This window comes from Melospiza georgiana, chromosome Z (genome assembly GCF_028018845.1).
Source record: "Melospiza georgiana isolate bMelGeo1 chromosome Z, bMelGeo1.pri, whole genome shotgun sequence".
Taxonomy (NCBI): domain Eukaryota; kingdom Metazoa; phylum Chordata; class Aves; order Passeriformes; family Passerellidae; genus Melospiza; species Melospiza georgiana.
The window spans coordinates 16,732,153-16,757,525 of record NC_080465.1 but is presented as its reverse complement, the minus strand read 5'-3'; the positions used below and the strand labels follow the sequence as shown (position 1 = coordinate 16,757,525).

The window sequence follows — 25,373 nt, the reverse complement described above, 5'->3', positions numbered from 1 at the left end:
CCCATCTTTATAACTTAAGAGCCTCTATTTGGGTAGATATTTTAAAACAGAGAAGTTAATTCCTTAATACTTCAAAAAATGAATCACTTAAAAAAATTAAGTCTTCTAGTTAGGGTTTGGGCAGTTCTTAAGGCTAGCATATTACACATTATATTTCATCTTATAATTGCTAGAAAATTCTGGTAAAACAGTAACAAACTGATGGGACCAGACTTGAATTTGCCATTGATGTGTATTGTTTCTGTATCCTTAGGGAAATGAAGCCTTTCAGGGGGGCTTTCAAGAGGAAGAGCTGATAAATTGCTCTGAAGTTGATGCAATCTTCTTTGGGAAAAAGAGCAGGGCCTGGAAAGCCTGTGATAGAGAGCAGCTGTTTCCAGACACTTGCATTAAATCTCAGACGTGCTTTCCTGCCAGCTGCTTCAGTGCAGAAGATTAACAGACATGTCCATAGCACTCAAGCAAGTCTTTAATAAAGATAAGACTTTCCGCCCAAAACGCAAGTTTGAGCCTGGAACCCAGAGGTTTGAACTTCACAAACGAGCACAAGCATCTCTCAACTCAGGGGTGGACTTGAAAGCAGCTGTGCAGTTGCCCAGTGGAGAAGACCAGAATGACTGGGTGGCTGTTCATGTTGTCGACTTCTTCAATAGGATCAACCTCATTTATGGGACTATCTGTGAGTTCTGCACGGAGAGGAGTTGCCCAGTGATGTCTGGAGGCCCCAAGTACGAGTATCGGTGGCAGGATGACTTGAAGTACAAGAAGCCCACAGCACTGCCTGCACCCCAATATATGAATCTTCTCATGGACTGGATTGAGGTGCAAATCAACAATGAGGATATATTTCCCACAAGTGTAGGTAAGTGTAAGGAAGAAGTCCTAAAGCATAAACTGCCTTTCATTCTTGTACTAAGCATGTTCTCTTCCCACATATTTAGGGACATAAAAGCTGTTGAACAGCAGGTGAGGAGTAGGAGGGATCAGAAATAGTATGTAGTTCATGAAATGTTAACTATGGTTTCTAGGTATGATAGTGTTTGTTAGCCTTAAATGTTTATCCCTAATGATTCCTCAGGTTAATCACTGAGGGTGATCAGCATTGCATTAATACCTTCTGGAAAATTAATCAAATTTGTATGGCTTTGCCCTTTGTCCAACTACTCACATACAGAATGGATGGAAAGCAAAACTGGTCAGACTGCTCTCATAGTGTACATTTATGTACAAGACAGTGGAGAATCAAGAATGCAATGAACTTAGCCCTCCCACCTTCTCTTGATTTCTCGTCCAAAACTCACAAGTTGTCAATTATTCTCCAAAGTATTGTTTTCAGTACTACATATAACTAATAAGCATTGTTATTATTTAAGCAGACAGCCTAGATGAGAGACCTGTTAACAGCTTCACATATTTCCTTTTATAATATTCTCTCTGAAGAGTGGCACAAGTAGGTTGAGGTATCCTTGCTGAAAGTGGAAGAATGCATTGCATAGTGCAGACAGCATAAATATTTACCTATGGCTGCATGGAACAATAAAAAAGCTATGCTTTCAAAATGTACTTGCTTGATTTTTAGCAATTTTAATGAATGGTTTACTGTTTTCAAATGTAAAAGCTGGGGGCTTTCTGTAAGAAATGTAAGTTGTTATGTATTAGTTGGCCCAGATGAGTAACAAACAGGAAGAATGCCATATGTTTAGATAAGCTCAGCCCAATATTTTGGAGTTTATATAGGCAGCTAGGTCCTGCGACTAATTGGTAGATCATGCATCGAGAGTCTGTGTCTATCAGTGTTTCAGACCTTTGAAATACCTTACACTTGGACTTGATGGCTATCTATCCGGACAAATCTGTGGTTTGTTTCATAGTTTCTATCACTTTTCTGTTCTACTTTGATAGGTGGAAAGGATGCATTAATTATATTTTTAATCTGGACTTTGACAACATGGCAAGAAGAAGGATGATATCAGAAGCAGTATCATATATTTTTTGTGGGTGAAAAATGGGTTTGATTTCTCAAGCACTAGTTGCTTTTTGTTTCTTCAGAGTAAATGATTTTTGGAGTTGAAGATTGTCTGAAGGTGCTGAGAAATATATGATTTTGCTTCCACTGGTATTTCTGCAGGCTTTCATTATACCAATTTTCTGCCTTGGAGTATTCCAGTATTGTTCTGTTTTTGTGTCATTTGCATATGTAGAAAGTGTTTGTCAGCAGATATGGGGAACAGGTAGCACAACTGGTGTGCTGATGGGGTTTACTGAAGCAGCTAATAATCTCTAACACACAAGCATTCAGCCCTAGATGCTCCACCATTATATTTGTAATAAGACACTTCTGAAGGAACTTTGTCCTGATGGTTTACTTATTGTAAGCTAAGAATGACATCAGTAAATACTCTCAGTCTACTTCTCCCAGCTGCTTCTGCTGTTGTCAATTAAATCAAACATGAAACAACTGATGGAGGGGAAAGACGTCTGGTCTCTAAAATGGGGCTGGACTCTGATAAAAGTAAAGACAGGAAAGCCCAATGTTCATAAAAATCTTTGTCTTACTCTGAATTGATCCAAAGGAAAGTGACAAGTCTGCTTGTATTGGATTTTGCTGTATTCATATTACAGACTGAAATGATTGGACAGTCTTGTAAAGAGATTCTGTAGATACCTTTAGAGCATTATTGGAGCAGTGCTTGTACCCCTATTTCTTTCTTGCCTCCTCTTCAGCCTTTGTTACAGATACCATGCTGGCCCCCTGCATATTTCTCATTTTCTTTTTGATTAACCACTTTCCATATGAAACTGTTGATAAAATTGTTTGGGAGGCTTTAGATCTTTCAATTCAGGGACAAACACATGGTATGTTGAATTTAGTATTCTGGGTATCTCTTATGTGAGCAAGTCCCTGCTTAGGGACTCAAAACATGCAAAGGGAAGTTTGGATCTGTTCCTGAGGTAAGTTGCCTTTCAAAAGAATATTTTTGGTTGATTTTCATATCAGTCCCAAATTTGGATGTGATACTACCTGTAAACCTATCTGAGTACTGCATTATAAAGCTGTTGAATGAAATTCACTGAGCGTGTGTATTGTTACCTGTGCTGCATTTCACAAGTGATCAGAGAGGGAACCTTTGTTGCTGTGTTAGATACTGTTTATTCCTATCTGTTCTGCAGCAGCCTTTTGGTTAGCCTATGCACCATAGGCATAGTGCTAATTAAAATATATATTTTCATTCACATAAATTAATGGTGATGAATACGACAATTCTTCATTCTTCACAGCAGCTGAAATAAATCTTGAAAGATGATATACTCAGAAAACAAAACAGGCTTATATATGACCTTACTAATAGGACAACAGTTTTAAAGTGTTGAGTGGCTGTAAATTAGAGATTGCTTCATTGCTTTGAATCTTTCTAGTCTAAAGATAATTGTTCTAGGAAAAAAAATGTGTCCAGTGGATGGTATTTGGGCTGACTTTTTCATTAGCACATAAGTTTAATGAGGAGATCCAGAGCTGGGTTAGTAAGTGCTGTTCACAGAAACCCTGAACACACTTTTCTCAGCTTAATCATATTAAACTTTTCCTCTTTCATTTAGCATGTCTTATGCAAACTATCTAAAGAAGGATTTCAAGAACTGTAATTAAGTGCAGCTTTCACTGAGGAGCTAGTTTCAAGGAAAATAATTTCTGAGTAGGGATAGCAAGGTTTGGTGGGATCTTCATTTTGTGGTGGTGGTTTTCCTCAGTGGTAAAAAAAACCAAACAAACAAAAAGAAAACCAAACAAAACAAACAAATCAAAAAAAAACCAACAAAAAAACCCACAAATGCAATTGAGTTATAAATTGTTATAAACGTTATATTTAACCTTGTCAGTGTTTGTACTGGCACAATGGCCTGTGGCCTCTTACCAGTCATCTGTGGTCTGATGTGATCTGATTTCCTTTATGCTTTCCCCTGTCCTTCTGGTTTATTCATTTTATGATAAAGAGCCTCATCCCTCAACCACTCTCCCAGTTACAGGGAGCTGGTTGCATGGAAAAAGAACTGTCGAGAATTGTGTGCAGGTGATAAAAGCAGGTGCTGAATATCAAGACCACTTCTTTGTATAGCAAACCTTGAACGACTGTTTTTATAAAATGGCCTCACCATCTGTAGAAGATTGTTCATGTTTATGTTCATGTTCTTATGTCCTTAGTGGGTGAGAATGCAGGAATAGAACAGTCTGTACACCTGCTCAGCCACTGCTGAATCTATCCATCTCCAAAATTAGTTTTTGTAATGTGCCTGGTGTTTATTTAGCTTTAGAGTAAATTCTTTGGTAAGTACTAGTTGCTCTTTAGTGCACCTACTAGTCTCACTGTTTAACACTTTTCAAGGAATATATTTCTCAGCCTTTGGTAAACAGTCTGAAGAAATAATTTGGAATGGAAAGTGGTAGATCCTAGGAAAAGATTTACTTTTTGTTGAACTGTATCAGCTTTCACCAAATGAGTTTTGGCAACCTCAAAAAAGGAGCTAAGAAAGAATTTTTTCTTGGAAAGAATTCTTACAGAAGAATTCTATTTTTCTGTGCTCCCTTTAAATTCTGATTTCAAAACATGATAAAACAATTGGCTTTAGGTTCTTTCCTGTACTCATTGCAGCCATAAAATGAGAATAATTATGTATTGTTGGGATTCCATTCACTTTTCAGCGAATGGAATGCTGAGGTTTTTTCTGTTGTAAGAGTTACTGGGAAAGATACACAGAAATTTAAGGCCACCAGGCATTATGTCATTTATTCTAATCTGAACACCAGCATAACACAGGCCAAAGAACATCACCACATGATTTCTTCATCTGGTCCACAGATTGAAATGAGAAGATGGTCAAGCAACAGAAAATGTTGCTGAAACTAACAGAAAATTGACTTCTTTTATGGCTTGACATAATGATTTTTTTTTCCCAATGAAGAAAATTGGGAAAGAAGAAGAAGAAAATTGAAGAAAAGTAGTTGAGAGAGAACAAAGGTTGTGCCATCTCCGTCCTTCAGGGTTTGCAAGACCAGGCAGAATAATACCCCAAGCAACCTAATCTGGTGGGATGCAGACTTCCCAAAACCAGTGCTAGCTTTAAATATTCTGTGATTCTTAATTCAAATTTCAGCACTGCCAGGCTGCCTAAGGAACTAAAAGAGTTAATTAATTGAAACCTGATTAAGCAGTTTAAGAAACCACAGTTTGACATTTAAAGGATGTACAAAATCACTTTTAAGGTATAAGAGTTCTTGTATAGGAGGATTTTAAAAGTTATTAATTAATCAAATAGCCTAGTTATGGCTGATCAAAATAAAAATACTTCAAACATATTTAAAACCTAGGACTTCAGCTGAAAAATTAATCTATCTTTATCGATACTTTGGCTGTTCCATGTTTGGCTAGCAAATTTTGGTATCTAACAGCTTCAGGTTTTGCACAGAGCATGTGTGTGATGCTGCTTTCAAAGAAAGGAGCCTAGTATGTCACAACAATTCACCTACAAAAGCAGACCAAGATTCTGGAGGGCCTTTGTAGATATGATTCAAAATTTTCTATGGTTTCCTCCTAATATTGTGGTATTGTAGATTTTTTTACAGTTATTATTGTGGAATTTTCTACAGTTTTCTTTTCTTACAGTTATGTTTGTCTTATTCCTGTTCCAAAGTATGAGGAAGTGTCCACAGTGTGGGCAAAGTGGTGCTTGCTGGCATTTCCTGCACACACTTTTTATTCATTTTTTTTTCTGCTGTTGCAATTGCACTATTGTTGTAGTGTCGCACACTACCTAGGAACTGCCATTGTTTCATGCACACCCATCCCACAATCAAAAATATACAATCTCTATAGCTGGTATGTTTCCATTTTTTTAAGACAAAGCTTTGCCAGGGACCAAAGGGAGAAGTCAGATTGCTATCTGTTAACTGGTAATTCAGTCACCCAGTCCTCAATACATGCAGCTGTAGTCTACCACCTGAAGACCAATGTAAAATCCAAACAATCCTTTCTGCTTGATCTTTGCACCTTTGCAAATTATTGATGAATTTGGTCTGTGGAAGGGTTTTATTTTGTAAGGTTTACCTGCTTGTCCCTGTTGCTGCCCTTTCTTGGTCACTCCTTCAACATGGATGTGGCTGCCAAGAGCTTTGAATTATTCTTTATGTCAATGAAATAAAGAAAATTCTGCAAAATACAGACTGTCCTGTGGCTACAGCTTTTTTTTCAGTTATTAAACTTTATGAATTCTGTGCCTATATGAATGTTATAGCAGCAGCACAGCTATGCTCTTAGAGAGTTTGGTGTCTTGAAATATATGTGCTTGGAAAATATCAGGTAGATATTTTACTATTTTTACTAGATTGCACATTTGAGCTTCCTCCTCCTCACACGTTTTTCCTGCCCCTGTCGTTCAGGATCTAACAGGTGATTCAAAGTAATCTAAGCTGGCATATGAACCAGCCCACAAACCTAGCATGCTTCAAGAGTATCATCACAAAAGATTGATGAAAATTGCATTAAGTCCATCTGGATGGCGAGTGATGCAGTTTAGCAGTTAGCAATCTGGTCTTCTTAGCATTGAATTACTTTCTTGCTGACTGATTATATCTTGGAGGAATTTGATTCCCTATTTGTATCTGATATCTAAAATGTCTTGATTAGTTTAAGTATTCTACTTTTACAAGAATAGGGACTGAAGCTTGGGAGTTGTCTAGACTAGTAGTCTGGTCCTGCAGCCATATCCCTGCTAGCCTTCCTCAGTGTATCCCCTTGGTCTGTTGCTCTGTGTATCATTTGAGGTGCCTAAAGGTCCACTGCCAGCTCAGACATGTGAATTAACCCATTCTACAATCTAGTTTTGATGATAGAAGAAAATACGTGCAGTAGAAACTAAGTGCAAATCTATTAGTGTATTCTCTGCTTTTCCATGAGAAGGATTTGGCGCTGCTGGTATGAAGGAATGCTGTCTCACCTGGAGAATGTGTACTGGGAGTCTGATGCTTTGTGTGACATGTTTTCAGTATTGTGGTAGTCGTTAAGGGCTACAAAGCACTTTGGCTAATAGACTAAGAAGCAGGTCTCAGTGGCTTTCTTCCTCCATTCTCTGTGTCTCAAACTTGAGGGAAATAGAAGGAAATCAACTTAAGTGGTGGCATGAATGGTGGTGGAGTGAAAATTTGAGCGGAAATGGATGTATTAAGTGGCTCTGCAAAGGTTTCAGGATTTCTGCTCAGTCTGATGCTGGTTTTGGAGGAAAAAAAAAGTACAGAACACCCACAAGAAATGGTGTCCCATGTAGGAACTGGGATGGTTTGTCCAATATCTGCCATCTCCCTTGTTCTTAAGGAATTCAGCTTTCCAGCACATTGTCTGTACATATGTTGTGGGAATTACTTAAATTAGCCTCTCAGAGATTCAGCAATGCCATGACCACAACTTCTACCCTAACTGAACTTGTGACCTCTTCTCTTTAGCCACCTTCACAGCACAGCTGATGTCTACAATGTTTAAGTAGGCATGCTGGGCTTGAGCTTGTGCCCAACTCAAAAAGTGTGGGAAATGTGGTACCTTGAACATACTTTACCTTGGAAAGTGGGTTTTTGTGAACTGAGCACTCTGCATTCTGCAGTGATGTGTGAATTCCTTCCTGTGATGAACAAGTAGAATAGCTTCTTATGTAAAACCTTCTAAAAAAGACTTTGTGTCACAGGCTGCAAGGCAGAATGTGTGTAGGAGAAGAATTTACATATCATAATGACTTTGCTGGTTCATTGTTTGGAACACAAAATAAGATTCAGAGGAATAAATTTTTTTAGTTACTACCTCTTGCTTATGTTTTTTGCCAAATTGAAGTTGTTGTTTAAGCTCAGAAATATTGTAGAAAATTCATGGTACTCCCTACTTTGAGAAATGTATTTTCATCCTTAAGGTCAATCTTCTGAGCACAGCACTGGTACTTTGGGGCATGTTTTATGCACAGTCTGGCCAAGGGAAGAGATGTATGCCCTGATAACACGACATCATCACCTGCACCAGATATATGGTAAAAATCATCAGAATGAAGTGTGATCATAGAAACATGAAAATAAAATTATTTAGTCCTAATTGGTTTAAACAACAACCTCAATTTGATTTCACTGGTGAGTGGCTGGAGTGACGCTTAGTGTGGCTCTTAGGGAACTTTTGGAAGTCCTAAATCTAGGAGAAGATTTTTGCTTCAGACAGAAACACCAATACTCTCTTTTAAGTTTCTCCATCCTCTTTCAAGTAGAAATTTGGCCTTCTAAGTTCATATAGATTATGTATATGGAGCAAGAACAGAAACTTAAGGAGGGAGAAGACTTATTAGTTACTTTTAAATGAGGTTCTCATGTCTTTTATAGGTATTTTTTGAAGAAAGTCAGATATGTTGGATAAAAATACCATTATGCAGCTAAAAGCCAAAAATAATGTGGCCAGCAGGACCAGGGCAATGATCTTCCCCCTGTACTTGGCATTGGTGAGGCCCACCGTGAATCCTGTGCCTAGTTCTGGGCCTCTCCCTACAAGAAGGACATTGAGGTGCTGGAGCGATTTCAGAGAAGGTCAACAAGGCTGGTGAAGGGTCTGGAGCACAGGTCTTATGTGGAGTGGTTGAGGGACCTGAGTGTGTTTAATCTGGAGAAAAGGAGTCTGAGGGGGGCATTGCTCTCTACAGCCACCTGATGAGAGGTTGCAGCCAGGCGAGGGTCAGCTGCTGCTCTCAGGTAGTCAGCAACCAGACAAGAGAAAATAGCCCCATGTTGTGCTAGGAGGAGTTTTGATTGAATATTGGGGAAAATTGTTCCATGAAAAGCATTGTTAAGCATTGGAACAAGCTGCCCAGAGAAGCAGTTGAGTCGTTTGGAGGTATTTAAAAGACGTGTAGATGTCATGTAGAAGATACTTGAGCACATGTCTTAGTGATGAACTTGGCCGTGTTAGGTTTATGATTCACCTTGATCTCAAGAGTCTTTTCAAACCTAATTAATTTCATTCTTTTGTCTTTAAACACAGAGCCAAGAATTATATATTCAGATAACCTGTAAGTGTTCATTTTGATAATGCCACAGAGAAAACCATCAAACTTTTTCAATAGGAGTATTTATAGGTGTGATTAAGTCACTTGTGTGTTAACATTAAAAGACAATTGTATTTGTACATTTCTATGCCTAGTTCTGCAGAAGTTCTCTGCCTTGAGGAGCTTTACATGCTCATAGAAAAAAAGTCAGCAAGAGATTACAGGAAGAAAAATTATATATTTATATATATAACAATAGCTATACAAATATATATATATAATTATTATATTATATAACAGGAAGAAAAGCAGTTTAGTATGGTTTCTGCGAGGATGGATTTTTCTGCATCATATTTGTTTGGTCAGTGTTTTCAGCTGAACACTTACTGGTTGTGCTGCGCATGACATGATTAGTCCTTGTCTGCATAACTGCATCTTACATATCTCTTTTCTGCATGAGTGTGTTTACATGTGTAATAGTGATACCAAAGAAGTTAAAGGTAGGGACGACGGGGGTCATTTTGAAGGGAGTTCATTTCAGACACTCTGAGTGGCTTCCCTTTAGCTCTATGGTTGTTGTATACACTATTTTTGTGGTATGCGCGCCACTGTGTTCCTTTATGCAGAGGATTGTCAATACTCTGTTCCTTAGCTACTCAGTACTTTGAGGTAAGCAACTTGAAATCTAGACTATAATGTGATTCTGAAAAAGACAGCTGTATTTCTTCTAGTGTATTGATTATTAAGGGTTGTAAGAGGCCTGGGACCATAACAGAGAACTTTAAGTAGGAGGGACAACAGATTCCTTTTTGTTTTTGAAAAATGTAAGTGCATGCAACCCTGAACATGAACATATAAGGTTGCTTGGGAAGTAGAGGAGGAGAAAAAAGCAGACTTCAGTCTTGCACCATTGCCAGTCTTTGCATTGTTAAGGGCAATGTTAATTTTATTAGAAAACTTTTCTAAGTCCACACAAACCTCCTGCTTATTCACTGTCCCTCTGTCCTTAGCAAAGGGACCCAAGGCTTACTGTGTATGTTCCACAAGACTGTGATAGAGTAATTCAGCCATTCATTAAAATAGAACAGATTTAAGTTTATGTGCTACATTCAGAAAAAGCCGAATTACTCTTAAAAGCAGGTTTAGTCATAATTGGTTCACTAAGGGAAAAGAGCTCATTCGTGCCTTTGTCATAGCTGTCAAACTATTGGTACCACACAGAATTCACAGCTGGTGCTGTGTACACAAATACTAGTGACACTGCTGTAAAACATGTTTCTTCATTTAATGTTCCAGTAATGAGTTTAAAGTAATGAGCTTTTTCCCTGTTTATGGAAAATTGAAAATGGAAAATTGTTTTCCTGTCAAAAATGGTGTTTGAGCATAGAATTGTTCATATTAGCTGGCAGTCCTGTAGTACTCCCAAGACAGGGTTTCTGCAACTTCCTAGCTAATGGAAACTTTGCAAAGTATATAGCTGAAAAGTTTTTGAAGTAGGCATAGGTCTATACTGAATGGTAGAAAATAAAGTAACTGAAAACACTAGAACAACTCAACAAAAATGGATACTCACCAGCTTATGCTCCATGCTTTGATAGGGCAAATCTGTGCTTTGGTTCTAGCATGGAAACCTGTTATGTGCCGAGGGACTGCCTGACTTCAGAAAACCTAAACAAAACTTAGAAGCTTTGGCAGGTTATTCCTTTCTGCATTTATGGGTCTATCCAAGGAAGCATAAAATGCCTTCTTACACCTTTTCAATGTCCTGGAAAAATCAAAGCAGAAGCCTTGAATTTTCAGAGCAGCAATGCAAACACTTCTATAAAGATGACCAATATAAGGAATGTCTGTAGGTGGTGAGAGCTAATTGGTGTTGAGTCTTTGGTAACTGGGAGCTGTGTTTTCCCAGTCCACCAGCACAGGCCTTTCTATGTGACTTGCTTTCTTGCTCCTTAAAAAACCATCCTGTGATTGTTCATGAGAGGTGTACAACTTCACAGGGTCATGGTTTTTAAGCACTGTAGAATTTCATCTACAGTCTCTAATCTATCCATAAGTTACCTCTGTGCAGAGGTAACTATGGATAGTTACCTCATGAAAATCTACTTTCTATTTGACTGGAATTGCACAGATATACAACAGAATCTGGAATTTAATAATTCTCTTTCATTCTCTTCTTAATGCTGTAACTGACTGTAAGCTGAGCAGTTTTGATTGAAACCCATCAACCAACACATTCCAGAAACTACTTGCAGAGAAAAAATAAACTGCATCCTGCATATGCTTTTTGGTGTTCAAAGCCAAAATTTAAAGCCAATCTTGTAAATGGATCTGTGGCAGGGCCAAATGCTTGAACTACAAACAGAGCTGATGAGTAAAAGAAATAATGTAAACAGTTGCTTTCTCTGTTACCTTCGGCAAGCCATGTGGATGTGGATAGGTCTGCGTAAGCTGTATTGAGGCAATAAACTTTCCTTCTCCTACCCTACTGTTCAATGTAGGCTCTGTGGGCCTAAGCAGTGACTGAGACACCAGGCAGCTGTTACTACCCTGTAACTCACATTAATGACAGGCTCCCCAGAGAAAGGCTCAGCAGCCTGACAGTCATTTTTGGGCTGAGTTGTAAGCTCTGTGTCGCAGGGATTAACAGCCTTTATAATACAAATTCTTCCGTTACAGTGTCACAAAACTTACATGTGCATATTGTGGACTGTGAAAATATAAAATAATTTTTAGTGCCTGACACTGTTTATATGAAACTGCAAGTCATTACACAATTTTTGATTACACATTTAACCTGGAAAAATTGTTTCCAAGTAGAGAAAAACCACAAAAGCCAAGGCATAAATAGTTTCCTTTTCCCTGAAGACTCACCCAAGATGCTGTCCAGCAGATGATTTTCCACAGCAGTAGCTTCCTCCTTGTGCACATGAACATAGGAATTTCCTAGACACACAGATCAATGTAGTGTTCCATGTGTCTCCCTTTCCAGAAGTTAGCTTCACTTGGAAAATCCTCTGAGTCATGCTTAGAATGCTTGTAATAGGGGGTATATGTGATACCTGTTCAGTGACTGTTTTGTATTACTGAGCAGAAAATAACACTTGCAGGAAACTCAAAGATTAGGAAAGACATTACAAATGCTGAGAACCTCTCAGCAACACTATGGAGTGAAACAGGCTTTACTGACAGTGCTGACACAGGGGATTTTTTTATTTCTTTCCATCTCACAGTGAATCATGTCTAGGAATTTCAGGAAGGCAGTGTCATTTCATATGCTTGAAAACATACAGTGGAAACTTGTATTTCCTTCTCATAATGTGAATCAGTGGCACTTTGACTCATTTAGAAACAAAAGGATGGTTGCTGAGTAATCAGCAGGAATCAGAGATAATCGAGAAGGGAATAATCAAAGTCAATTAATAGTTAGAGGGGAAAGGGGGGACAATGAACAGCGTATCTTTGATAGACTAACCTCTCATCTGGATATGGAAAGAAGTATCTTTTCATTTAAGAAGATGATGTTCAGGTGAACTGAGAAACATTATAGTTGACCAATGAATGTATGCTGTCAACATTAGCATGGTGAAATAATAGTGATTTTATTTGTACAGCATTGACTCTAAACAGACTTAACAGACAAAATTCAGTCCTCTAATAGACAAATCCCTGAAGCTGGCTATGGTACTAAGTAGGAGAAACATGTCCAAATCACATGCTGGGTGACATAATATCTTTTAGAAAAGTGCCAATGAATATTTAGGTATTATAACAACACATCTGTTTAGAATTTATATGCTTTAGAATTAGTTGCATTTCTTGACTGCCTTTCTTTTGGATTTTTAAGGCTTGGTTTTGTTTGGTTTTGTTAAATTAGGTGTAATTGTTCAAGAGCCCTGTAAGGCATGGTAGATGTTACTATTTCACTTGTCAAATTGAAGGCCAAATCTCAGGTAACCAAAGTAGTCTACATAGTGTGTAAGTAGCTGTTCAGGTAGGAAATTCTAAGTAAAAATTATTTTTCTTGAATTGCAGTTTGTTTGTTTGTTTGTTTGTTTGTTTGTTTGTTGATCCAGAAAGAGGTCACAAACACATGGTAGTGTCAGTGATGCCAAGCGTACTCTTTACCTGTTCCAAAACTCGTAGCTCCGTATACACAGCAGTAAAGAGAATGAAAACTGAAAGGCTTTAGAAAGACTCCAAATCCTATGCATTTCTAGCCCTCCAAGAGAACGCTTGATGCATTTTCTGGGAGGGTGTCAAAGTTTTGACACTGGCACAAGGCCAAATGCCCCCATGAAAATACACTTTCTCTGGTGTCTGCTGTGAGATTTTGACCAGGAATAAACAAAGCAGGCTCCCACTTGAAAAAAAAGAAAAATTTATTAACTAAACTACAAAAACAATTACTAAACTACACACAAAAGAAAAGAAAACACAAGGAAAATGAAAACCTCACAAAAACACTCTCCTGCTCCTCCCCCCTAAATTCACAATACAATACGTCTTCCAAAATCACCAGTTCTGGGTCCAGCACCACCCTTTAGAATGCTCAACTTTCAGTTCCTCAAGAGGAGAGGGAGTCCTTCCATGTGTCATGGTGGCCTTTTCCGTCCTTGTTCTGGTGCTCTCACCACCGAACAAGAATCAGGGCTGCTTCCAGGGTTGTCTTTTTAAGGATGCTTTGTCCAGTTCCAGAAAAGCACAGTATCTCACCTTCTCACCTTTGGGACATCTATCCCCCCCATATTTTATATACCCCCTGGGGCTGAGGGGTACCCACACTGAATCTTCTTTGGCCCTGGGACATTTCTCCCCCTGGACTCAGTCTCTGTATTACACGGAAACATGGCTCTGTCCATGGCTACACAAAAGAGTCCAGAATAAAATGCCACTCCATCTTCTCCATTCTTCCAACATCTCTCACACTCTCTCGCTCTCTGGTCCAGACCTTCATCACTCGTCTAGGAAGGGTTAATGTTCTGTGAAGTTTTCATTGTCCCAGAAGGGTTAAAAACTCCTCCAAGCGGCTGGACTCCTGGCTGCACCCCCCCCATCTCCTCAGCCGTGCTGCCTGCTGCCAGCACATGTTTACTGAATTTCAAGGTAACGGCCACAAACACAGGCTGCACTCTCTCTCTGTCTGTCTCCAAGGGGGGGGAACAGGCTGCTCATTGCTTCCCAGCATTTCTTTACTTCTTCCTTCCAGCCTTGCGGGGGGCCAGGCCTACCTCTCCCGGGCAGGGCCGCATGGCTTTTCCCCTCCCCCCGCCCAGCCAGCAACTGGGCCGGGGGAGAGAGACCCAACTCCTTCCCGCCGGAAACCCAAAGAGGAACTGCCAGGGGGAGAGCCCTGCTTTTACCCTGTGTTCTCAGAGGTGGATCCAATGCCCAGTGGTTGGGCCAGATGGCAATATTCAAATCTGAGCACTCATTGGCCCTATCTACAGCATCCCAGAAATCCTGTTTCCGGGTCAAACCATGACAGAGGGTTAAAATTGTAGATCAAACAGAAAGATTTTGCCCAGGTGTTTGTTTACTCTGGACCCATAAGATCACAATTTGAACATTTGGTCCCAGATCCCTGGCTTTTAAACACACAATCTGAAGAAGCAAGTCTGTAAAGGTCAAAGCAAGGGTCCCTCCAGCCAAACAGGTAATGTTCATTGTTCAGTGTAAGAAAGAGAAAGGGAAATATGCTATTTCCCAATTTCCAGCAATCTGCATGATAGAGATTGTCTTGGAGGAGTCAAAATATTCTCTGACTTGGGGAATTCTGGTAAGAATGAAAATCTCACAAATTACAATCTTACTGTTTTATCTTGGTGGTGACTCCCTATTTTATGCATTTCAATTTTCTACTGTTTTGGGCTGCATTGAGAATTTCTGCCCATTAATTTTCCTGGCAAAGAAAAGAGAAGATGATAAATTGTCCTTGGACAGGCATATGTTGTATGTTGAAAACATTTTATGTCACAGTAGCAGTCACAGCCAGACCCAAAATTTTTGAGCAAAAAGCAATGATAATTTTAGTATTCAAGTTGTGTTGTAATTGAAGCTGGTTGAATATCAGTTAACTAACATGATACATTTATGCCACAGAGATTGCAGACTTTAATAAATGTCCCAAGGCATGGCAAAAGGTGTCAAGAAACTTTAAAAAATTACAATAATGTAATTGTCTTCTGATAAATCAACAGCAGAAAAAGAGAAAAGAAGGAAAAAACCTAAACACAGCTGAACCTTGTTGACTCAAAGAAACTAGCATTATTCACTCATGTGGACATTTGTCACCAGCATTGAGATAAAGTTTTAGTTTTGCATAGTTTCTGCCTCCTGCAGATAACTGGGCTGCAGGACACTGAGGATGTCTTTCTAAAGATTCAGCTGCTTGTGTGTGAGCTGAAACGTTTGACATAAAGCAAGCAATGTTGTATGTATTCAAGATGAGAAAATTATCACATGGAATATAGCCTTATCTAAAATGAAGGTTTTCCTTGTTAATCCCTCCTGTCATTTGCCCAAGCTTACTCTAGCATGTCTCCTCTTATAAGGCCTCAGCTGTTAAAGCACACAAAACTTCATTCACAATGTCTTAACAGTTCCTCTTTAAAGAAACCATAAAAATCTTTTTATTGTCAAAGTGAATGCTGGTGACAACAGGACTTTCCTTGAATTTTTTGAGCAGGTTTGTCTGTATGTATGTTTTTATAGGGCTAATTAACAAAAGCTATATTTATTGTATCAGGATTGTGTTTTGTTGGTAGTGCAACTTCCCCTGATATTTTTTATCATCAGGCTTGGTTTCATAAATATAGGGGAAACAGTCAGGCTCTAAATATCATTGACTTTCAGTGACACTCTTGAATCTAAAATCTGAATCTTTTATAAAACCTTTCTAAGACAGGCTGATTCTTTATGGCATAACTGGGAGAAATATACTAATGATTGGAAATATGTCAGAGTGTTTAGGCCAAAACAAAAAAATAGATAAAAAAAAAAAAAAAACTTAACAGTTCTTTCCACCACTCGCAGTTAGTGCCACTTACCACTTTGGCTAAGTGACTGCTTAGCCAAAACAAAAATTTTCTTGAACAGGTGGGATCCTCAGACGTACACCAGTACTACTGTAGTGCACCAAACCCTGTCTATGCACGGCACAACAAAACTGGATTTCTGCTTTGACAAAAAGTTCTGTGCCAAGCAGCTGCAGTGATCGTGGGAAAAAATGCAGCCACCTTTGAAAGCTATTTCAATTCTTGCTTTATCCTGCAGTTAAACCCATAAAAGCTCACTGGAAATAGTAACAGCTAATGAACTGTAGTCCTTTCAGTATCATGGGGATATATAGCTATGGAGGCCACAAATGGATTTAAAGGTCTTATTAAAATACAGTTCCTTTAGAGAATTCAGTCCCCATTTCTTTTAATAGTTTGACTTTTGAAATATTTAATTTTAGAACTGAACAAGTCTTTTTCAGACTTATTTTGTGATACATATTGTAATAATGTAAACTGCCACTTGCTAAATTTCTGGCCCCAGACTGCAAGCTAGATATTTACAAATGTTTCCAGTGGCTAACTAAAAAACTAGATTTCACTCTTCCAGCAATGAGAAAACAACCTGTCCAGTGCCAAAGACATACTTTGCCTTCAGCAAGGTACCTGGCTGAGGATGTGCCTAAGCTGTCTGCATCCCTGAATCTGTTTCCACTCTAGGCTCTGCTGCTGGATGGAAGTGCAAGTGTTTGTCCATTCCCCTCTTGCTGTTGGGGAATGAATTGCTTTGTGAACCTGTCAAAGTACCTGTAATCTGTAGCATTTGGTCTAGGTCTGGTACCTAAGTTATTCTCTCAAAGTACTTCTAGAGCTGTGCAAGTCCAGATGGGAGCTGTGCAGTACAGCTCCAGGTTGGTTGATGGGAACAAGCCTCCTCACCTCCTAAAGTGATCATGCTTAAATCACACCCTAGCAGGTCTGGTGTAAAGGTGCTTCTTAAAGGCTATGAATGCAGCGTGGTAAGACAGTGAGCTCTCTGGCACTGATCCTCACATTTGGGGCTGTACTTGACAAAATTAGAATCACAGAATAATTTGGGCTGGAAAAGACCTCTTGAGATCATCTCGTCCAACCATCCTGCTCAAAGCAGGACCATGTAGAACAGGTTGTCCAGTCCGTGGATGGAGATTCCACAACCTTTCTGGACAACCTGTTCCAGTTCTTGACCCGTTTCAGAGCAAAAACTCATTTTGTAGTGGTTATGTGGTATTTCATGACTTAATTTGTGCCAGCCACCTCTTGTCCTGCCAGCTGGACTATGCAGAGCAATCTGCCCCTCATCGTCATTCTCTCTCATCAGGTACTTTTACACATAGATAAAACCCCCTGAGTGTTCCATTTTCAAAGTGAATAGTCCTACCCCTGAGCCTCTCTACATATGAGAGATGTTTTAGTTCCTTCATCCATTATCTCTTGGGTGCTGCGCTTGACACTGTTCAGTTAAATCCTTTCTTCTACTGAGGAGCCCAGAACGGGACTGAGCGCTCAGGTACAGCCTCACCATGGCTGAGGAGAGGGAAGGACCACCTCCTTTGACCTGCTGATAGTGCTCTCCTCAATGCAGTCGAGGGTGCTGTTGGCCTTTTTCACCCTGAGCGCATACTGTTCACCTGTGGTCAGCTTGGTCTGCCAGAGCTCAAATGTTCTCCTCAGCAAAGCTGCCTTCCAGCTTCTCAGCTGCCAAAGTGTACTGGTGCCTCCATTGTTCTTCCCAGAAAAAATATTATGCAGTTACCTGTGCTGAACTTAATGAGATTTCTCTGTGCCTATTTTTCCAGCCTCTTTAGGTCTGTCTGAGGAGCACTGCACCTTTAGGTTTGTCAGTCACTCCTCCCAGCTTTGTGTCCTCTTCAAACTCTGACCCAGTATACCAGATCATTGGTGAAAACGTTAAACTGTATTGGCCCCAGTACTGAGCCTTGAGATACACATATAGAGATACACTGACTTACCTCCAGCTGGATTTCAAGCCAGTCTATGGGCCCAGCAGCTCAACCCACTTTCCATCCATGTCACTATCCACTTTTCATACCCTCATTTTTCCAGCTTCTCTGTGGTGGCAGAGATAGAGTGACTTCACTGGAGTCAATTTAAAGAACATCAGCTTCTGTCCTGACTTTTATCTGCCTAGTTAGTGACCTCATTGTAAAAGCCATCAGATTGGACAAGTGTGTTTTCCCCTCATAAATACATGCTGACAGCTCTTAATAAACTTCTTGTCCTTCATGTATTTGAAAATGTGTTTCAGGAAGATTTTCTCCCAGTAGCTCCCAGAGACTGAGGTGAGGCTCTGTGTCCTGGAGTTCCCCACATTTACAACTCAGCCTTCTTGAAGATAGAAGTGATCTTTACTTTCTCCCTGTTTCTAGCAGCATGAGATCACCATGACCTTTCAAAGATAATCAAGAGTGGCCTTGTTGTAACAGTTTTGGGTGCATCCCTTCAGGCCCCATGGATTTATGGATGTTAGATAACACATAGCTTAACCTTCCCCTAAGTCAGTTCTCCTCCACTGAGGGTAATGATTCTTTTTTCCATACTTTTCCTTTGGTCTTAGAGGCCTTGGGTTTCTAAAGGCCCTTTTAATTAGTAAAGACTGAGCCTAGGAAGGCTCTAACTTTTCTGTGTCATTTGTCACCAGTTCCCATGCTCCATTCAGCAGCAGACATGTATTTTCCTTTGTTTTTCTTTTGCAGTTTGTTTACTTGTAAAATCCTTTATTGTTGCTAAGTTGTTCACATTGTTGCTATGTTGTTCACATACCTTCCAAGATTTCAGCTCCTGTTAGGAGCAATATGCTCATTGCAGATTATCCTGCTTTGTTTCATACTTGTTTGGACACATCTTTCTTGAGTTCCAGGAGGTGATCCTTTCATATCAGCCAGCCCTACTGGAACCTTCTTCTCAACAGGATTTTATCCCATGGCATTCTTCCAGGCAGACCCCTGAAGAGATGGAAGTGGATTTTTGTGTAATCCAAGGTTGTGGTTTTGATTTTTGCCTTCCTATCTCCTTTTAGGATCTGCCCTCAACCACTTTAAAGTCGCTGCAGCCAAGGCAGCCTCTAACTTTCATGTTTCCTAACAGTTCTTCCATTTTCTTTAACAATCAGACTTGGTAGAGTACCTTTCCTTCTTGACTCCTTCATTATGTGTTCCAGGAGGAACACAAGAAGTATCATAGATTGCTTGAGTCCTGCTGGGCTCTCCTTCCAAGAGGCCTTAAGGGTGTTAAGGCTCCCCTTGAGGACCAGAGGCAGTGAAAACTTCTGCTTGTTTGCTGAAGACATTATCTGCAGTTTCCTGAGCAGGCAAGCCATAGCACATTCCCACCTTAACAGTGCCTGTGTTGGTCTGTCCACTAATCTTGATGCAGAAGCTCTTCATTGACTCCTGTCCTGCCCTAAGGCAGACCTGTTTGCATTTCAAATGCTATCACAAAGCAGGTTATTCCCCACATAACCGTGCTTGTCTCTGCTTCCTTAAAAGCCTGCATCCCTTCTAACTGCAGTCCTTCTGTCAACATTTATAATGTGGTCACTTAGAACAAGTGTTACAGTTTCTGATGTGCATGTAACTACATTTAAATGGCATTTTGTGGTATAACCCTGGATGGCAAACTAGCTTGAATCTGACCAGCCAAAATGTTCTCTGCTGTATCTGGTGAGGATCAAACCCCTTCTTCCAAAACCCCTTGAGGCCGTGTAGCTGGCAGCTGCTAGGAGACACAGGCAGGTGGCTCTGGGGAGGAATAACAGAAGGTGTGGCAAGCAAAATCCATGTCCATAAAACCTCTTTGAGTGTAGTTACTTATACACGCTTACTTGTTCAGAAAATACATTTGGATGATATGTCTTGTAGGCAAAGAGAAAAAGATAGGATGGAAATCCAGATTATTAATCAAATCCCAGATAATTTTAAATTATTTAAAACTGAAAATTGCCTTCACTGTAGCATGCCTGACTATGAAAACTAGACTATTGAAGATCAGGATTACTAGTTTCAGATTATTTTTCCTTTTCCTTTTCTTCATAATATTTTTTTCTAGAATAGAACAAATAATATCTTTCTCTTGTTTATATTTTCTCTCTTCTTGGCTGTTATATGTTCCCCACATTCTCCTCTATAATGTATATATTCATCTGGTCTAGATTTATTCAGGCAGATAGGAATTTAAAGCTCTTACCTTCCACGACCAATTCTGTTACCCAATGAGTAAAGTTTTGACTAACAATCTATTTGTCAGAATATGATCCCCAAAAGGCAAGTAGGGGAACTTCCAGTACTCTTTGCGGAGCGAAATGGACACTGCTTTCTTTTCTAAACTTCCTATTGTTAATTCTTGTTGACTGTGTTAGACAGAGACATGAGTACAAGGCCTCTCAGCTGTAGACCCAGACACTTATTCAACCAGCCAGCCTCTGAAGGCTTTGGCAGATGGCTCCTTCTTAGTACTGCATCTTTAATAACCCATTTCCCCTTGTTAGCCAGAGACAAGCTGAAAAAATTACCTTTCAAAACTTTTGATCCAATTGTGCATTTGATGTTTATTGATTTATTTTTCTTCAAAATTTTACTTGGTCTGGAATGTGCTTAAGGATACCTATTAAACTTATCATCTGCATACCACATTTGAACTCCACGCAGTGCTTTTTTCCTAACATGGTTATTCCAAGAGAGTTAGCCACAAAGTTTCCAATTTATATTTTACTTGCTTTTCAATGTCATCCACATTTTGAATTGGGTTTTTCTTCTTTTTTTTTTTTTTCAAGCAGAAGCATGAAACTCTCTTAATATTTACTTTTAATGCTGGTGGTCTCAAAGGAAAAGGAAAAGCTTGGAGTAGCTTTTAAATTTTCAGAAATTATTAACGATTTGATCATGTAACTGTGTGAATGGCAGAAAAACAAGGTTCTTTGGATAAGCCTTACAGTGGATGCTGGGAATGTATAAGAGGCAGTACATAATTCATGGCAGTGGACCATCTCAATCTAATGCCATACACAGCGTTAATTTCTAGGAGTGTGGTGAAACTTAACTGCCTGAAGGAATAAAGTAAAGTAGGAAAGTTTTAAGAGTTTTCTTTGATCTTGAAAGTGGGAGGAGATGTTCACAAAAGTCTTATACAGCGAGGGTATGAGATTATTCTTGATGATGCAATTCACCTGAGCACTAAGTTGGAATAGCAGAAAATGGCTCAACTGCCAAGTGAATAACTGGCAAAGAAAGTCAGGCAGGCCAAGTTGTTATGAGTGGGTGAGCTAAAAGAATAAAGAGCAAGACACAGAGAATGCTGAAATAGATTCTACTGCAGCTTCAATGGCTACTGAAATTGGTCATCCCAGAAAAATATAAGCATTCATGTTAATGAGGTGCTACTGCAGGGAATGACACAATTAACTTTCTTATTGTTGCCTTACTTCAGAATTGGATGATGGATGCCCACTTAGGGAAGGAATCAGTTTGTATTAACCCTGTAATTAATTTGTAAAAGAGAAAAATTTACTCCAGTAAAATCAGAGTGCCTCCCTTTTTCAGCTGAATTTGATGACAGAGCAAATTAACTTATTTTGTCTAGTTATGTCTTAAAATAATTTGTTCTCTTTCAAAACTTTTTATCCAATTGTGCATTTCATGTTTATTGATTTATTTTTCTTCAAAATTTTACTTGGTCCGGAATGTGTCTTACAAGTAATTTGTGTAGGTCTAGTTATTTCATCTTTTGAATTTTTTTCTGTAACTAATGCTAATGACATTCTGTAACTAACTAAGCTAATGACATTAATATATTCTTATTCTGCTTAAGGTTTTCTTTCTTTGAAAGAGGTAGGATACTTTTGCTTATTGATTTTCCAGACTTATTTTCAAGGAAGTTAGTGGCTAAGCTTTCTTTGATTTCCAGGTATCAGATGGACCCCATGACATCTGAAGAGTCAGATGTTATCATCTATTAATGACATACTGGAATAATCTGTTTAAGTGATAGTGGCTCCTTCTGCACAGACAATTATAGGTTTTGAGTGCCTTGTAAATCCAAACATCTTTGGCCTATACTTTATCAGTTAACATAAGAGTTATGGGGCATATGCAATCAAAATATTCAAATTCTCTTTATATGGGTTGTGTTCCTGGTTTGGAATTATGCTGGACCCAAAACCTGTTAGTCAATGATAGCTTTCCTGCAGCCTTCCCTGTATTCCTGTGTTTGAATTTGCATGTGTGTGTGTGCGTCTGTGTGCCTACTGATATAACCTAAAATTTCTTGGAAATTGCTGTCACCTGTGAGTGTAAACTCCTGTGTACTCTGGTTCCTTTTCCAGAATAATTCGAAATGGCTTTCTTTTTATGAATCATCTCCTGATATGCACTGAGAATATTGTTGTACACATACGAGCTTTGTAAGTCGGCACAGAGTCAGAAAACACCTTGCATTAGAGGACACAAAGGGCTGCAGTGTGAGGAGTTAAAGTTGCCTTTCTTCTATTTCTTCTAATGGCCTATGAAAATGAATTTAGCACAGTAATCATCTTAAGAGAAAAATTTTCTTTTGTGATATTAACCTGTCAACTACAGCTGCTTGTTAGTGTCATGATGAATTTTGTCAGATGTGGGGCCTGTGTTTTTCAGCTAACTGCTGGAATATCTGTGTGCTGCAGACAGGAAGTCTGGTTCTGAGTGCATCACCAAGACTGTGCTGCTTGCTACTCTTGATAATGTTTCATTTTGCTGCTTCTTGCAGCCCTTCTGAAGAGGGGCCCGTAGAACTGCATGCGTCTTCCAGTGTCCCTGTGAAATTAATGGGCAGCCAGAATGTTTGGTATTGAAGACATCAGGAGTTAAATAAAGTAAAAACTGTGCTGTGGTACACTCAGCATGGAAAGCCAAGACCACATAATTGCCCAGAAATTGTCAGTTCATTGTAAGTATTGTTTGAACAGGGCTATTAACGAGTAGGGACGAATGCTTTTCCATTGATAACTTGGCCAGGCTCCAGTGTTGTACAAATGTACATACTTTCTCCTTATGTTCACTCAATGGGTTAATAAATTCTCTTTTTCCTTCCTAAGCTGTTATACTGCCAAATGGCTGCTATATTTTCTGTCCCAGAAGAGGCTGCATTTTGCACCTGCACTATGGTTTCTGCTCTAAGAAGTATTCTAATAGTTTTCCAAGCCAGTTTAAGATATATATATATATATATATATATATATATATGTATGTATATAAATGCCATACAGACTTGCTCAAATGCAGCAATCCAACAAACCTAATTTTGTTACTATATGGAAAATGAATCTTCCATGGCAGATGAATTAGATGAATTATACTGACACATAATCATGACTCTGCAGCTTTTTATGTCAGTGTTCTCTTTGCCTTGAAGAGGTACAGAGCTGTTCTAATGAATTTATCAGGCTGATTATTGTCTGGAGTAAAACTGCCTTTGCTTGGAACAGGCAGCAAGAGTGTTCTGCTCTGTGGCATTTCAGAGTTTCTCTTCTGTTCCTCTGAAGCAGCAGCAGCAGAAGTAATCAGTAAAGGGGAGGAGTTTAGATTGCAGTCAAGTAACAGCCTCTGTAAATTTGCTCAAAGTCCAAGGGATCTGGCTTTTGCAGGGCCGAAATTTAAGTCTCTCTACTCTGAGTTTGAGAAGAAGAGTTTAATTCAGGTACTTTGCATACTGTTTCACAGTATTTGTGTTACAAGATTTTCCTTGTGGTGAAATTGACAATTAAATTGCAGATTTTAGTGCCATCACACATTTCTTGAAATAGAGCAGCAGAGGGAGCTGTTAGGGATGTTAAAATGCTTCAATGCTTCCAACAATTTTCTGATTTGTAACTTGTTGCCTTTAAGAGTTCTCTTCAGGACAGCATATGAATACTTTTGTTGAAGAACTGACAGTGGACCTGCCTGCTGATTTATGTTACTGAAGAGTAACACTGTTAGGGGTATTCCTATTTAAAAAGGAAGTGGTACACCACTTTGCTAAGGAAGCCATATAATCTCAAGATTGTTTTCCTTTCTTCTGCTCCCTCTGACTTGGCAGCAGAAGGGAGGGCCGTATCATGATGATATAGGTACACAGTAGTGTAGATTATCCCTAATATTTTGCAGCTATCTACTTATTTATTTGAGGAACAAAGTCCAGCAAAACTAACATTGTTTTCATTGGCCTTTTAGATAGACACTTCCTTGACTAACATACTATGAAAACATTACACATTGGCTTAGCTCAGGATAGATGCTTTTGCAGCAAAGGGCGTCTTTTGCAATTTTTTGTGCTTTGAGGAGGAAGAGTGGAACGGTTTGGTTCACCTAACTTCTCAACTTTGTTAGAGTCTGTTAACACTGTTACTTTGATAGCTATTATAAAATTGGAAAGTTCTTGTTTTATCAGGTTGTTACATTCTTAAGGTGTGTTTGCAATAGAATAGTGTCAATCCTTTTGACAAGGGAGAATGCAATCTTTTTTCCCTCCACATGTATTTTTAAAAAAGAATGAATTATGATTGGGGCCTGTAAAAGAATTTTCAAATGTGCATCAAAATTTCTGTGCACAATTGCCAAAGGACTTAACAGCTGCTTTGAGTAGAGAAAAATTTCAAGCCATACAAATACAGGAGGTAAAACTGGTCATGCATCTGGATCATTCAAGGTTTAACTAGGCAATCATTTTCCTTGCATGTTCCAGATAGGAGGACTGTGGGCCAGTTGAGAACTGCTGGTAATGTGGCAGACAAAAGGCCAGGTTGTTCTCTCTGGTTCCTCAACATTGTCTTTCTGTGACCTTATGCATTCTGATTCTTGCCTAGAGAAAATCAGGCAACAAAGACCATGTGTATAATGACTTTTCTTCTGTTTCCTCTCTCACTTGTACCATTGACCTACTCCAGGGACGTTGTGATGCATATTGAAGTAAGAAGATTCAAGATTTATAAGTCAAATGAGATAAGCTTTTTGCCTGTGGCATTCATCTCAGATGTTTAGTTAGAGTCTTTTATTCCCACCTAAGTAAGTTTCTTTACCTTTTAATCTCTCTTTCTTAATCCATCTCCTTTTTTTTTTTCCATCATGCAAAGAATAGGTTTTCTATCAGCAGGATTTAAATTAGAGCCTTCATCATGACATCAGAACATCCATGTTTTAAACCAGCATATCATTACCTTACTGGTAATCACTGTGCAAGATGCTCAGCATATATTTCCATGTGATTGTGACCAGCTTTTTGAGAAGATAGGAGTTGTAATTGTGCCTTTGG

General features: G+C 39.1%; 1 protein-coding gene across 1 annotated transcript in view; it reads left to right on the top strand.

Annotated features, from left to right (window-relative positions):
- MOB3B (MOB kinase activator 3B) overlaps window positions 1–25,373 on the top strand; it is an 88,341-nt gene that overhangs the window by 37,021 nt on the left and 25,947 nt on the right. The window contains exon 2 of the mRNA XM_058044233.1: window positions 254–862. Coding sequence (XP_057900216.1) covers window positions 445–862 — 418 coding nt within the window. The 5' untranslated portion in view covers window positions 254–444. The remainder of the gene's footprint in view (window positions 1–253; window positions 863–25,373) is intronic.